This window comes from Pleuronectes platessa, chromosome 18 (assembly GCF_947347685.1).
Source record: "Pleuronectes platessa chromosome 18, fPlePla1.1, whole genome shotgun sequence".
NCBI classification, from domain to species: Eukaryota; Metazoa; Chordata; class Actinopteri; order Pleuronectiformes; family Pleuronectidae; genus Pleuronectes; species Pleuronectes platessa.
Window position 1 is genome coordinate 17,242,290 of NC_070643.1, and position 16,756 is coordinate 17,259,045.

Consider the following 16,756-nt stretch of genomic DNA (forward strand, 5'->3'; position numbering starts at 1 on the left):
ATTTTGTCTCCAAGTCTTTAACTCATACAACTGATTTACTTTGTATGACAGGAATCATGTACAAAGACAAATGGCTGCAATGGTGAATCAGTTTACAGGGATAGTTCACCCAAAAATGTGAATTCACTCATTATCTACTCACCATTATGAAAAAATTCCATTGTGCAAATACCAACTCATTTGCAACATGTTTTTAGCCTAAATATCCCCTGTTATCTTCTGTCGATATCGATAATTATCACAAAAAAATTCAAATTATTAAGTTCAAACACAGATTTTTGCTCAGAAGGTTGTGGTTTTAAACTCTTGTTTATGAGCAGGGATTGGTAAACACTTGATTTAACAAGTAAGAGGTGGATTACTGAGCTTCCACCATGCACAGGCAGTACATCAATTTTCAACCTTTGTTACATTGCTACTGATGAAAATTATATTGCAATAATCATATCATTGATATGGTTTTATTGCCCCGCCCTAGTTGCTCATGTCTTAGGATATGATACATTTATCAAAGCACAGGCATCTTTTAAAACAAATAAAACTCTTCCTGTCTTACAAATAAAGTATTATAGATATATATATAAGCTTTCATTTCATTTCTTTGGAAGCTTCCACCATGGGAACATTGTGTTCTGCTGCAGCGATAAGCTTTACCACCAAGATTATGTTAACAACTAACCTACAAGTTTCATTTTGAGCAAATACAGAGGAGGTAATTTCACAGATTAATCCAACTTTAATCAACATCACCACTCCTGTTGCATAATTTCATGAGATAACGTGACGCAGGCACAATAATATCAGTGGTTGTCATCAGCTTTAAATGTTGTCACGGGGGAGCAAATCAGCGAGTGTGAGAAGAATAGGTTGAGGGACTGGGGGAAGTAAAAAAATAATCTAAAGCTACAAGTGGCTGAAACATTTGAGAACCTTTAGTTATAAAATATCAGAATCGTCTTTCATAGCCAAGCAGGGCTACAGATACAAGGAATTTGCTGTGGTGTATTTGTGCAAGTATAAATGTAAAAAATGGGAAAATAGGACAAAAATATACTATGAGCACCAGGGGAGGGATTTTGCAATATGTCCAATTATTCTGTAATTTTCCACATGGAGTTTATGTCAAAGTGTCTCAGTTATGAATCATTTCTTTGATGAAAGTGAGTGTTTGAGAGAAACAGCGTCTTCTGGTACTGACATATAGGCTTGAAAAGAATCAGTTTGGTTTACACATGCACACACACAGGTTTGCATCTTAATAGGACTTTGCATTGACTTCCATTCATTATGGAATACAAATATATATATATATTATATATATCATTTTTCTACAAATTTTTGAAGAAGCCTCCTTAGTATAATTTTTTTATTGTTGTTGTTGTTGTTCCTCATAATATTTTTCTGTAAACTTCTGTACTTATTTTTTATGTGTTTAATTTCTCCTGTTTTGCTGCGTTTGTACAACATGTTGACAAGTTGCTTTCGGATTAAAGAACCATAACAAAGTAATTAACAACCCACTCAGATCCATGGACCTGTTCCTCCACTGTCACGTGATCAGATCTGATGATGAAGATACAGTTGATAAATACTCACCATAGACAATATGACAGATTAGAAGGTTTAAAAAGAGAAAAGACCTGAGTCCCGGTGACGCCCCCGGGAGGTCACGTTGAGTGGCCGGGTCTCGTGACGCTTCCTGGGGGCGGGTCATCCACAACAGAGCGGGTCTGTGGAGCTGACGTGACCGAGGGACAGAGCCCGAGTGTTGTTTTGAATTCAGCACAAGACACCGACAGGAGGAGGTGGGGGGTACGGTCTGTGGATAAGATGGCGGATGTAGAAGGCGATGAAACTCGGTCGGCTCAGCCTTCGGCATCCCGCAACGGTCCGGCCGCCGATTCCTCGGCGGCGACGGCGGCGGCGGGCACCGCGGGCCAGACCGCCACCACGGTAACGTCGGGTCCGCGCTCGGTGCGGATCGTCAAGTCGGAGTCCGGGTACGGGTTCAACGTTCGCGGTCAAGTCAGCGAAGGAGGGCAGCTCCGGAGCATCAACGGGGAACTGTACGCTCCTCTGCAGCATGTCAGCGCCGTCCTGCCCGGAGGAGCGGCGGACCGAGCCGGGATAGCTAAGGGTGACCGGATCCTGGAAGTGTAAGTCCAACCGGGAGCTAGCATGCTGAGGCTAGCTGGAGCTCGCTCCGGCAGGCATGTGTTAACATTAGCCGTCCCCGGGGCTACACGGCGACGTCACTTGTGTGTTATGACAACGAAATGGTTCGTGTACGCAGCACAACTAGTTATTTACCCGGTTTACTGCGCGTGTCTGAGCGGGTTTGTGGTGTGTGTGTGCGGGGGGGGTGGATGTAGCTTCACCAATGCTAATGCTATTGCCTCAACCAGGAGGCTAACCAGCTTACATAAGTTACAGCACAGCCTTTGCATGTTGATTAGCTGTAGCTAGCCGAGGAGCCAGGTAGCTAGCGTCCTGTGGAGCCAGTGGAGAGCAGCTACGTGACAGCCTTGTTGACATTGTGTTGTCTAATGGAGCGGATGTGTGTTTTGAGCCTGGAGCAAGAAGAGTGTGATGCTACTACTCACATTCCACATCATATGGAGGGTGTGTGTCTGTCTGTGTGTGCCATGTCTGGAGGAGACATCTCTGGATCAGCAGTGTTGTTTACATGGGACAGTTGTTTAGACCTCTCTCATTGTTTACATGTCGTTATCAGTGTCCTCGAGTGGATGTGACACTGACACACATGGCTGGGACCTGGACAGACATCAAAGCAGTAGGACAAGTCAGGCGAGCTGTCACACTCTCCCACAGAAGAGTTCTGGATGGAAATAACTTGTTCCCCACTTCCTCTCGCCGTTAATAGATGTATAATAGTCGCTTATAAGCAGCTTTTGGCTTCTCACTGGTCTGAAAAGGAAAACATCACATCACCCAGATAGTTTGCTTCTATCCATGGGCTCAACGTCCGGTTTAGAATTGATTTTAAGATTTTACTGATCAGATCTTCCTCGGCCCCTCGGATTGGAAACGAACTACCTGAGGAGATAAGACTCCCAGAGTCAGAGACTTCTTTTTAAATCACTTCTTAAAACCCGTTTTTATAGACGTGCCTCCATGTGATGCCATATTTTTATCGTTTTCTTCTCACCATTCATTTTATTATATTATATTCATATTACTGCTTTTATGAGTTCAAGATTTCTTGTGACTACATCTATTAATTTAGTTGTTGTCTGGCGTCCTTGTCACATTGCATCCTGAGGATTGTTAAGTGATATATATAAATAAAGTTTATTTATCATTATTGTTATATAAAAGATAAATGACTTCCCAATAGAGCCTCCATCAGCTGACCAATAAGGACTAAATACTGCAAATGAGTAATATGTTCGCAGTACATAGGTTCAGTTCCTATATACATGTTACATATCTTTGTCATAGGACCATATGTATTTCTGGCTCAGTGCCAGTGGGTGCAGGGAAAACATGATCCTTTATTACAATGAACTTTCTTAAACCGGGCAGTAATGGAGAATAGAAACTGAAAACAAGGAACAATGGCCGTTCTTTAAGTTGCTGCGGAATCTACTAACCCTATGCATTCTCTAGACTTTACTGCTGAATGGCTCTCTGGGTCATGTGCCGGGGCTGGTTGTTATCATGTGATATATTAACCAGCTGGGCTGTTTCGCAAAATATCCAAAAGCATCATCCGCTGAAGTTTGTCAAGTGTCAGTGTTTTGCTTCAAAGTTTTATGACCAGGTGAAAGGGTTGACTTCATCTATGATCAGCTGCTAACATGTGTTGTATTTCTAGACTCTGACATCTGCCTGAGTGCAGTTTGTGTAGAATGTTACATATTTCTTAGTCAACTTAAAATGAATAATAGATATAAAAAGTATGTGCTCTCCCTGTGTATATAGAGGAGGCAGTGATACCACAAGGTCCTGTAACGTGCTTCACATGAGTGATAAACTAATCAGTTAGTCAACCATTAATCAGTGAACCTGATTACTTTTCAGTTAATCAGTTTTGCTCATTGATTCTCACAATTTCAACTTTGATCCAAATGTGATGACTTGATACTCGATGACCTTGAAAACACAACTTATCTCCTGGCGAACAATGAAGAGCAGCTTGTTTATCTCCTGTTGAGATTTTGTCTATTTTTCGTCTTCACATTATATTCACTTATCAATCAAGGAGAGAAATAGCTGATAACCAAATGGTTTCAGTCCTACTTTAGTGTGATGTTGCTTAACTCTAATCTTAGCCAAATTCACCTGCTACCAACCCTCTTTCTTTCTGTTAGAGATGTTCAGAAACCGATATCTGAACATCTCTAGTTGCAGATCAGCTGCTGAGACACTTGTCAGGTCGGCACTGCTGCTTCTGTCTTGTCTGACACAAGGATGACTGGATAACGGTCGCGTGACTGAAACACCTTTATCTTCATCTTCCCGGTCTCACACGTCAAATTTAGCTCTCAGTCACTTTAATCCCTTTTCTCACTCCGCAACCAGATCTTCTCATCTCCCGATGTTTACGTTGGTTTTTCACAACAGACTTTCCCTCCACGTTTTACACAGGGATGGAGACATGGCATGTAGAGTTGACAGACCTCTGCTTTTGCTCTTGCTCACTCACTCCTTTCATGTTTCCGTCCCGCTGTTTCTCATTTGAAGATTAACAGAGACACCTGATGCCCGGGCCATCTGGCCTCGGTAAAGCCAAGGAGGGAGGTGTCTCACGGCACCAAAGGAGAGGGAGACATTAGAGCTGACCTGGTTACTCAGCGCTCCCCACATTGTGTTTGTCAATGAATGACAAAATATGAAACATACAAACATACAACATAAAAAGACAAGCACAGGACGCATATTTGCACCATTAATACAAATCTATTATACTGTTGTGCTGAGGAGAACGGATTCAAGTGCCATTTTAATTGACTATTGCAGATGCTTAAGTCTGTATTATTTATTAAGTGAATTTCTTATCGACTGTGGCATCACCAATCTGCCCCAAATGCCATTTCTTTAGCAGAGCCGTTATAAAATTGAAGTATCTCTGCTATCAGTTTCATTCCTTCAGTGACATCAGGCCAACTGACAACCCGTGACAGTTTTTAGTGTCACGGGTTGGCCTCAGGTTACCTTACATAAAACAAACTACTCTCTGGATTTTAATGTGGGGAATCAAGGGCACTGCTGTCAGGCCGGTATTTGTTATTACCCATTTGAAGTCTTCTAAGAAGCGGAATTAGAAAATACGCTACAATACAATTTCATATTTGATCGGAATATCCGTTCAAGTTCTACTGTGGTCAATTCTGGATACTTGATCTGTTGTCTTGGTATTTAGAGAATTTGCCATGTTGAAACATCAATAATTGATCATGTGAAAAGGGCTCTTAAAAAGTCCCCTCTAACTTAATTATCTCACTTTGTTGTTCTCTTGCTCTCAAATTTCTTCCAGTAATGGGGTGAGCGTGGAAGGGGCCACCCACAAGCAGGTCGTGGACCTGATCCGTGCAGGGGAGAAGGAGCTGGTTCTGGCTGTGCTCTCCTTTCCCCCTCAGGAGGGCGATGGGTTGGAAGGAGGAGAGGAAGTCCAACTAAACTACGACTACAGCGACAAGCAGGCTGTGCCCATTTCCGTTCCCACGTACAAACATGTGGAGCAGCACTCGGAGAGGTTTGTGGTGAGTGCTCATTTGACACGGTGACCTAAACATCTTTCATTCTGGAAATAGCCTCGTGGCTGCTCCTAAAACCTGTCCCATATATGTTGGAAATACTTGATCGCACAGTGAATAAAACATGTTTCCCTCTAAAGCCTTTCTGTTCTTGCTTCAATGGCTGTAGGTGTACAATGTGTACATGTCAGGTAGGCAGCTGTGCTCAAAGCGCTACCGGGAGTTCGCCATCCTGAACCAGAACCTAAAGAGAGAGTATTCCAACTTCAACTTCCCAAAGATTCCAGGGAAATGGCCCTTCTCCCTTTCTGAACAGCAGCTGGATGCTCGGCGTAGAGGCCTGGAGGAATATCTCGAGCGAGGTAGGCTGATATGGAAATGTCACTAGTGTAAAGAAAGGCTTGTGTTTATCTTCAGTTTGAGCAAAGACAAAAGGCTTTTCTGTTACTGGTCCATACGTCAATCGAGAGGAATTACAGGTCCATTGTCAAAGGTTGATGTTAAAGTACGAGAATGTATTTAGACCCTCCACAGAAATCCTTAATATCAATAATAACAAAAGAAAGAATGATGAATTATATAGGTGCTAAAATTATTTTGTGAGGAAAGACAATATTCAGAGCTCTGGCTGTGGTCAGTGTTTATTTAATTTATTGTGAACACCCCAACCCCCCCCCCCACACTCTCTTTCTCTTCATCCTTGTCTGTGTTGTGTGTCTCCAGTTTGCTCTGTGCGGGTGATCGGGGAGAGTGACATCATGCAGGAGTTTCTCTCGGAATCAGACGAGGTATGCATCTCTGATTATTACACTCATTTGCATATCACTGTTTCCCAATATTTTCTGTCTAAAGACTGTGGTGACTGAATAAAAAGCAACACAAGATTTGGATCTATCTCTTTCTGAGTTGTTTTTTTTAAGGCCAATTTTCCCCCAAAACTTTCCCAGATGTTTAACTTCCACATCAGTTGTTGTTTATTACATTATCTGATGTGCCTTTCCCAAGGTCGAGCTCAGAAACTCCAATGGGGCCATTCAAGAGAATGTTAGGGACTTAAATTACTTTTTAAATGTATTTATTTAACCTTCTCCCGTCTACTTTCAACAACACTTATGGCCGTTTAGTTTCATTCTTTGTATGGCTGCCCTGCCAACCAATGTGGACATCAGTTAACTACATAGGCTTACTAGTGTTTGTAGAGGTTACTGTAGCACAGCAGATAAAGTCCTACTAAAACTAATTGCACTGACAGAAAAACTTAAAAAGGATTAGGACGTCTTACCAAAAGGACTTTCTGGTTTTGTTATGTTTATGTTTTAAATCCACTAACACAACAATTGCATTCATTGCACTCTCATACAACAGAGAACTCACTTTTAGTTCATCCACAGATGAGTCAGTGCAGCTCGACTTTTGTCCTCATAGTGTTTTGCTCCTCTGTGCAGAACTACAATGGAGTGACAGATGTAGAGCTGCGGATAGCCCTGCCAGACAAGACCACCATCTCCGTCAGAGTCCGCAAGAACAGCACCACGGACCAGGTGTACCAGGTGAGATCACATGACATCTGCTGAAACGAGTTGTTAACCTTTCTTTTACACACATCATTGCCCCCATAGTTTGAAAGTGTAAATTGGACTTTGCATTCAGTTTTTAGCTTTAGTTGTGGCATAGAAGATTAAAAAGTCCAATCTACTCTAAATACTTGATATTCCATCGATGCAAACATATGTTTACACTGGAAGAAAACAACATTCGCAGATTGAGTGTGAATACAAATTTCCAAACAATGTTTTTCTTACATAACTGACTGTATTGCTCTTCCTTTAGGCGTTAGTGTTGAAGGTCGGAATGGACAGTATTATGGCGAGCTACTTCGCCCTTTTTGAGGTCATCAACCATTCCTTTGGTAAGAACTTTGTGTGTATTTCATGTTTCGGATGTTTAACAGAAAAAAATTCACTTAGCATGTTTCACACGCTTGATTTCAAATTCTGACCACTAAATAAAGATGGGAATGGTACAGGTCTAAATAAAGACCTGCATCCTCCCACTGGTTTGATTCAATGGGCCTCAGGGTATGTCTGCAGTTTTGGACATTGAGGGTAATTTTAATGCAGGTTATTATGAATTATCTTTTTAATGACTAAACTGAACACCCCCACGCTGTCCACTTCAATATCCCTCTCCTGCTTTCTTTTTTTCATCACAGTACGGAAGCTGGCGCCCAACGAGTTTCCCCACAAGCTTTACGTGCAGAACTACACGTCGGCGGTGCCGGGGACTTGCTTGGCGCTCCGCAAGTGGTTGTTCAGCTTCCAGGAGGAGGAGTTACTGAGAGACAATCCGCTGGCACTGCACTACTGCTTTCACCAGGTAATAAGGATAATTGAATCTCATTTGCTACAACCTGATGGGAGCTGGGCACAATTATCAAATTACATCTTCTGTCTCCTCAAAGAGTTTGTATACTTCTTTCTGAATGTTAATGAATAATTTTTGCCATTATCATGGAAATTTACAGAATAAGTTTACTCTCTTTTGCCCATCTACGCTGGCCTCAGTCTTCCTGTTCTCTGTCTAGTGGTCAGATTTCTGCTTTTACTATGGCTCTTGCATTTTAATCATTGTAAACACATAGAGGTTCAGTCATCCAGAATCTGTGTATATCTGTTATTTTATACAATCAAAACATAATATAATCATAGTATCTTGTGATTAAAAAGATAATTAGTCCAGCCATAATAACAATTTCCATTTGTCAGGCTAGTTTCCCGATATGATGTCAGTAATGGACAAAAAGGTTTACCCTTATCTGCCACTGACATTCTAACAAGTCACATCCTTAACAAAATATTAAGCCACTATCTCAAAGGCCCACAAATTACATAATAAATCTGAAACAAAGAGCCCATTGCTTTGAAAGACCACCTCCTGTGGATTTATACAGGAAGCCAGAGTAACATGATATTCTAAAAGCCAGTTGAAGCCAGTTGCCACAATTTTTGAAGCATAAGTGTGAAGTGGAAAAAATAATCCTCTAATGCAAATGCACTAAAAATAGCCGTAGCTTTGGCAGCAGCCTTCAGGCTGGCCGCTGACCAACAAAGGTCACTACCTGGAGCCTGTTAGTCACGTGAGATTCAGACGTGATGTGGTAGGAAGATTTCTGCCAGGAAACACAGCACAGTTCTTACATTCCTGATAAACGAGACCAACTAGAATATTTAAACCTGCAATGGACACCTGGGTTCTGCCACCTGGTGATTGTAACAGTATTCAGTCGGTCTCCACCAGCTCCAAAGGGAAATATCTGGTTCTAATGCCACTAAATGTTGCATTGTGTTTACCAGCATTGGGTTTACCACCCGTAATAATTAATGCCAAACCGGGGGGGGTGGGGGCTTATTGTGAATGGCTAATGAGCCAAGTTCACTGTTGTGCTGAGTTCTGCTGAAGACGTTCTGCTCGTGTTTTCCATGATCGGTCCAATTTTAGTATTTCAGAAATAGAGAGGAGACAGAAACAGCAAAACACCACGTTAGATATCTTTTATGTTATTATTTTCCGTTCATTAAGGAACTGACAGGACAATTAGGAGTGGGCTGTCACAGTCCTGTCTAAATAATGGAAATCACTGCTCACCTTGTTTTCACATTGTCATTTGATGATTTTTATTATGGGAATATCAATTATAGCTGAACTTACGAGGGCTTAGTGCTATAAATGGACGAATTCACTAACTTGAACCAGAATATCTACTTATAAAATGTAAATGGTGTTGTATCTCTTCATGCCACCCTAACCCTCCATCCACCCCACCCCCCCTGTCTGACCAGGCATTGGATGATGTGAAGAAGGGATTCATAAAAACAGAGGACAAATCCTACCAGCTGCAGAAACTGGCAGAGCAGCGCAAGATGGCCACGGTCAGTGCAACAAACCAGTCTTTGTTTGGGGAGGGGATTGGGATCACTGCACTTTTTGCCTGGTGACCAGAGCCATCACCAAAACCTCAACTTATTCATAATTGACAGAATAGGATAACACAGTTTTTACATGTCAGAATATGTATTGGTGTTTGTAGAAAATTAAATCAAAGTGGAATTCATAACTATGTAGCCAGCGAGCACATTTCCAAGCTTTAGAAGGGAAACCTTAGAAAAATGAATATAAAATCAACCCTCATTTACATGTACTTCACTGAGCTTATTTGTTGACGAAGTCCAAATTTGCACAAACAAGTCTGGATTTGCATGATAAAGACACAGGAAGGTGAATGTAGAGGAATGAAAGGAAAGAAATTAATACTCAGAGCGTTGAATCCTGTTTCCAAAGTGGTTCATTAAAATGTAGACACTGCTTTTCATTATTTGTATTCTGAAGCCAGTTTTCAATGCTCAACAGGAGTCTTTTTTGCACATTCAAACATGAGACACAGTTGTAATGAGCTGGTATTCTCATTACAGTATGTTATACATTTATATAGTGAGGGCAAAGGAGATACAAAAAGGAAAGCAGAGATATAAAGGCTACACAAGAGGGGCTTTAGGAAGGGAATGGTGAGAGGTGGGCATTGGCATGAGCATTGTAAGTGAGAAAGTTATTTATTTACTATTTAGACTTTGAATCTGTCGTCAGTTTATCCAAATAGTACTGTTTGAAAGTTTTTGACGGCCCTTCTTCCAGGTGAGATAGTGTGCACCCTCGTCCCGAGGAGACTCGCCAAGCCCACTGATAGTTTACTGCAGGCTCTGGTGTTGAAATATGTTCTAATTTGGAAGATGAGGTTTGGTCTCAGAGTTGAAATATAATGTTTGAAGGAAAAGCTGCACACTTGATGAATAAATAAATGTTTTATTAGACAGTTTAACAACAAGGCTGCCTCTGTGGACTTTTGGGTTCTTATGTGTACAGATAGATCATCATATTTCTATAAAAATAAGTATATATAAATGAAATATACATCCTGCAATTTTTTTTTTAACATAAATTACAGATAATTTACTAGAGCCACTTTAAATTTGAGCAATAAACAAATTTTTTCTGTAACATGGAGAATTTATCAAGATGGAAATCACCTTTATCGTTAACTAGGGTTTTAGAGGTGTTTGACTTCATATCCATAATGCTCTATAATTCGTATCCTTTAGTACCTGAGCCTGTTGCGGACGTGTGAGGGCTACAACGAGGTGGCGTTCCCACACTGCTCCTGCGACTCCAGGAGGAAAGGACATGTCATCACAGCCATCAGCATCCATCACTTCAAGCTGCACGCCTGCACGGAGGATGGCACGCTGGAGGTGAGTGTGTGTCTGAGTCTCAGTAAAGATATGGTTATACCTGCATCTATTGATTAAAGCATTTCCTCCCAAGTGACTTGTGAATCAAACCTTAAGATGAACCATACATATGCACGAGACTTATCCAGTGTCCACCCACTGTGTCTTCCTCAGAACCAGGTGATAGCGTTTGAGTGGGGGGAGATGCAGCGCTGGGACACTGACGAGGAGGGGATGGCTTTCTGCTTCGAGTACGCCAGAGGGGAGAAGAAACCTCGCTGGGTCAAGATCTTCACTCCATATGTGAGTGATCTGCTTTTTGTCATTTCAATCTGTTTATTTATCAATGTATTCGCGATGTTGGTATTAACGTTTTAGAATGACCAGTCTTGTAAGTTCTAGAAGAATTTCGCGTGTAATTAAAGCTGCAGTAAGGAGAAGCGAACACAATGGATAGAAATACAACTTATTCTTCTTACTTTGCAGACTGGTTTGTGTATTAAAGGCTGAATAACAATTGTGTTTGCCTCTTTCTCCCAGTTTAACTACATGCACGAGTGCTTTGAGCGGGTCTTTTGTGAGCTGAAGTGGAGGAAACAGGTAAGGACCACTCCTTTCCTCTGACATTCCGGGAAGCACATGACTCCGTGCCAAGTTTGAAACTCTAAACTTAGCTTATGATTGCATTTTCCTTCAGGAATACACCTAACCTGTTTTCTTTTTATTTCTTCTGTGTAAATCTCTTGGCTCTCAGGTTGAGGAAGAGGCATCTGACAAAGACAACAAAAACTGCAGTAACACTGGTGAGTAGCAAGTTGTTCCCCCTCCCCCCCTAAATCCAAATTGATAGAACGCACACTGAACACTAAGAGGTTTGATTTTTGTCTGGAGCAAATCCAGAAGAAATATGTATTCAGATGTGATGCCAGCCATTAGAGTGACAGGACTCATCAAGCTCAATGAATTATGCAAAAGTTTCCTGTCTGGCAAAAAACTAAAAGGGCAAGGACAGGGAGAGGATACAGGCAAGTACAGTGTGAGACAAAATATATGGGAATCCTTAACAGGTTTATGAGCATTTTAAGTTCAGTGACATTAAATTACACCTGGCCCTAGAAGAGGCACATTCAGAAACGCTTGTATTGTTTTATCTCTTTTCTGCCGCTCCTATTTCATTATAAGGAACTAAACAAAGTGGAGCAGAAACTGCAGAGACATTTTATAGACTGTTCACCAGAGCCTCGCAGAGCACTTAACAGCTTAGGAGAGTAAATTCTCCTCCGAGGCTATCGGGTTGCTGAGAGAAGACACATCCTGGTGGAGTGAAGTAGGAATTCAGAATAGATGCACATTGGGGCATGTGACTCGTTGTCAGAGTCATCAGGGGGAAGTTGAAACTATTTCCCCCTTGGCTAACGAAATAAACAAGACAAGCGAAACAAGTATGTGGACGACCCAGTGCGAATTCCAAGAATGAGGAAAGATACAAAAGGAGTTGTACGACGGAGGAAATAGTGAACAGCTAAAGACAGAGAAGCTGAGAAGGGAAAGGAAGTCATTCAGAAACAAGGTGAGGGAAACATCCTGCTCCAAAGGGACAGACTCAGACACACTGACATCTCTGTTGTATAGTGGAAGCCGTCTCATAAGTCGCATGATGTTCTAAAACAGCCCATCATTTAAACTTCCTCCCCCAAACTGTCTCTCCTTTCCAGAGATTCTGCCTCCTCTGGAGACGCAGCAAAAGGGATGGCGCCACCTAGGGGGGGAGATTGCAACTTCCTAAAACCATCGTTCACCACACAAACTAGAACTGGTCCACTTGCATCATTACAGCCACCCCTGAGAGCGCCCATCAACAAACACAGGACTGAGTGACGGACTGGGAGGGCGATCCATGCCTCCCCGAAATCTGGAAGTGACGAATGTGGGAAATTGGAACAGTCACACGTAACCGAACCCAGGGATACACACAGCAAGAAGAGCAATGGAAGTTAACACAAGTCAGCTTTCATGTCATTTACTAGATCTCCATAGTGTGTTTGTTGTTTTCCTCCATACCATCTCCCTGAGATGTGGCAGGACACGAGCAAAATTCTCGCCTGCGGTTGAGATCTAACACATATGTACAGTGTGTGTGTGACTGGTCAGCGTCAACCGCAGCGTTTGCTCAAAGCAATGGGGGGGGGGGGGTGGGGGGGTCCCGACGCCCGGGTCTCCCACCTGGAGAGACTCCGCCTGAGGCCCCTCGACGTGGCCGCTGTCTGCTGATGAACCGAGCTGTGTCGACGGAGGAGAAAACAATAAGGCAGCGATACAGACAAGCAGGGTTTTCACTTCTGTCAGTTAGTGACAAAGAAGGCAAAGTCGTGCTTTCACACTGATGCTGGACATTAACACGAAAATGATGTTTTCTATCCGTGAGGTCAGAAGTATTCTGTCTTTGCCCGGAAACATCCGCGACACACATGTAACTAAAACAACTAAACAAAATCTGACGGGAGGGAACACGTTTTTAATTCTGTGTTTGCTTAACAATCTGATAGATTAATGTAAGACCTCTAATAATTGGTTTATTGACTTAACACAATGAAACACTAACTGAATTGCATTCGAGCTGCTCTTTCTAATATCCATTCGTCGCGTCTTCTGGTCTAACCTTCATTACTTGAAAACCACGTCAACCATTAATGTCAGTATGGGTATTCACCCCCACTTGCAAGTGTTTTATTGTGGTGATTTTTGCGCAGTTGAGAGGAAAAGGCTTTCTCCTTCTCGGCTCTGTGCAAGAGTGATGTCTTGAACAAAAAGGGTTGATGGGCCAAAGCTTTGATGATGTTGTAATGTCACATGTTCTGCACAAGCAATCTGGCCGACAGAATATGAATATAAGTGCGGGGGGGGGGGGGGGGGGGGGACAGAGAGGTCTTGAGTTGGTGAGCTGCTGTTTTCCTGAACGTACAGCAGGGGGCAGCAGAGTGTAAGATAAATGTAGATGTGGGTCTTTGAAGAGGTAGAAATCTTATGAAGTGCTCCCTCGGGCTCTGTCACTCACCCAAAAGTATTCCTCCGCTGCAGTTTGTCCATTAACCACGTCAGGAGGACAGATGGTGTATGTGTGTGTGTACGTGTTGAGTGTAGATGGTGCATGAAGTTGTGCGACTGCAACCACAGCCATCAGCATACAGAGCATCGCAGGCATCTGTCTGCCTCTTAAAAATTGAAACAGTATTAGCCGTGTGTGCATAAGAAATGATTATATGACACTTGTCTGATTTACACAGATTGATTTCGATTTGGAAACGTCGTTTTATTTAGCTTTTCTTCACAAAATCGAAGGTTTATTTGTGTTTTTAAAATTTTCCGGGGAAATAGTGCACAGAGTTCTCCTGCGATACGAGTTTTGTTTATCCCACGAAGGGCTGGTAGCTTTAACTCGGCCAATTCCATGGCTGACTCGCTCTTGTCCCTCACTCAACCTTCTGGCGGCATCCAAAAAAACCTGAAAGTGGACTGATGTTTTTATTGAATCACGCTGAATTGTAGAGCAGCTTCAACTTTATCGGTCTCTAGTTCCGCACAGTCAAGCTTTGAGCTTCTGGTTTGATAAAAACGTCTATTTCATGTCAAGGTTTGGTCATAATTTGCTTTTCAGTCCCTCATCTTGGAGCAGGCTCGTGTGTGTGTGTGTCTGTGTGTGTGTCTGTGTGTGTGTCAGTGTGTGTGTGGCCGCTGTGTTTTGTGTCCTCTATGTCTATCAATGACATTGCTGATAAGCTTTCATGCTCTGATTGGACGTGTCTGATGAGCTATCGGTGTGGGAGCCAGTAAATGAAGAGGTTTTTCTATCTATGCGAGAGTGGAGATGCCAGACAGATGGAGACAAATAGGAGGCGTCTCCTATTGTCAAGCTCAGATTCACTGACACACAAACACACACATGTCCCCGTCGCCCTGCCGCTCCGTGTTTTTTTTTTTCCCGGTTTGACAAAATTGCTAAATGCAGCCTCACAAAGCTATTCTGTTTCCCCCCCGTCGTTGCCTCTCGAGGACAGGTGTCGGTTACACAGCAGCCTATAGCAATACATGTCCGTCCCAAACTGTGGCAGAATGATGTATGTTTTACACTCAGCCCGGAGACGGCTGGATTGAGAGGGACACTGCAATGTGCAAATTGCTGGATGGTCATTTTGACAGCTCAAGTAATGGCCAATTTAGAGATGGATGACGAGAATTAAAGCTGTTCAACCATGAGGTTTTTTTTTTTCCCTTTTCTAAGCTGTAGAGGGAGTGTCGGTTAGATTGCGTTGGGTTGTGTGTCTGTGTGTGTGTGTGTTGGTCTGTCCTGTCCTCAGCTCTTACTCCAGGTTGGTCTCCTCGTCATCACAGGGGGATGTGGTTGCCGTGGCAGCACCACGTTGGCTCAACACACCCGGTGTTCCTTTTATTCCCGTCAGCCGCCTGACTCACCCCTCCCGACCATGTATTCAAAACAGTGTTGTTTTTTTTCAACCGTTTGATATTTGTTGTACGTCCCCGTGGCTCGTGCTGCTGTGAATAAGCCTTTAGAAAACTGCTGTTTTTAAAAAATATGAATTTTTGTGTTTTCTCCGGCTCGTCTACGCCAGGTGCCGTCCTCCGCTCGCCGTCAGTGGCTGGCTGGTGTGTGTACTGTCAGTTGTCGTCCGTCTCGGGGGCCACCAGTGAGATAAATGTCATGATAACGGTTTTTCAATTGAAAGCAGAGAGATGACAGGAATGTTAAGAAGCTCGTCTTTGTGCGGTCGGCCCCGTGTTTGATAATAGTTCTTGTTCGTCAGTGTGCACTGTGCTGTGGGCCGCCTGTGTTTCGTGTCTGAGATGCTGGAACAGGCCGAGCTCGCAAGAGAAAGATTATTTATGGAAAAGCGATTTGAACTTTACAGATATAAAGAATGTGTCACGGTAAAACAAACATGTCGCTTCGTGTGAGGACTGCACATGGAACTCAGAAACTTTTGTGTTCGTCAAAACCCGCTGTTGAAATGCAAGTCGAAAATGATGCAGTTGTTATGGAAAGTTCTTCCGAGTCTCATGTGCCAAATCATCACTGATCTCCACCCAACCTCATTCAGCTGCAGATAACGTACCAGATCTTTTCTGATATTTCAAGATGAAAAAGCATTTCACTGGGCTCTCGGGCTCCAGTGTGAGAAGCAGCGTCCTCGCCTTCGACAGCGACCTTGTCAGTCAGAGCTGCCGCGTCAGTCTCATCAACAGCGCTTGTGTGTAGACTCGATGTTTGTCGACCTCTGGAACCCACGTCCAGCTCGAGCTCGGGGGGGCATCAGCTGCTGGCCTTCTACTTTCAGCTGACGTGCCCCGCCGATTACTAAAAATGAAGGGTTGGATCCAAGTGCTGTGTGAAAAGTGTTAACCTTCTATGTAATTACTTTCTGTCCGTTGCTTTGAAACAGGGCTTTTCCATGACGCGTAGGCATCAGTTTAAAAAACCTTAAGTCTTGTTTGTCTGTCTTCAGCATAACCTGTAAATAGCTGTTTTAAAAAAAAAGAGAAAAGTTAAAAACGATATCCTTTTGGACAAAATGCACTCTTGTTTCTCCAACTCAAAAACTTTTTATTTATTTAAGCAGAAATTTTAACTATTGGGGAAATTTTAGTGAACAATGCTCGAGCCGCCGTCAAATCATTAATTTAGTGTGTGGGCCACAGATGGAGGATTAGCTAAACCACACAGTGTAACGAGCTGTTTAC

The 16,756-nt window shown here is 42.7% G+C and overlaps 1 protein-coding gene across 1 annotated transcript; it reads left to right on the forward strand.

Moving 5' to 3' along the window:
• The first annotated feature begins 1,724 nt into the window (after positions 1-1,724).
• On the forward strand, positions 1,725-13,192 carry snx27a (sorting nexin 27a). The gene is made up of 13 exons (XM_053446571.1): positions 1,725-2,156; positions 5,501-5,726; positions 5,890-6,082; positions 6,444-6,508; positions 7,166-7,270; positions 7,551-7,629; positions 7,933-8,096; positions 9,560-9,649; positions 10,874-11,023; positions 11,177-11,305; positions 11,543-11,602; positions 11,757-11,805; positions 12,718-13,192. Exons 1-13 carry the CDS (start codon positions 1,831-1,833, stop codon positions 12,786-12,788), a joined length of 1,707 nt encoding a protein of 568 aa, XP_053302546.1. The 5' UTR covers positions 1,725-1,830; the 3' UTR covers positions 12,789-13,192.
• Positions 13,193-16,756: the final 3,564 nt, after the last annotated feature.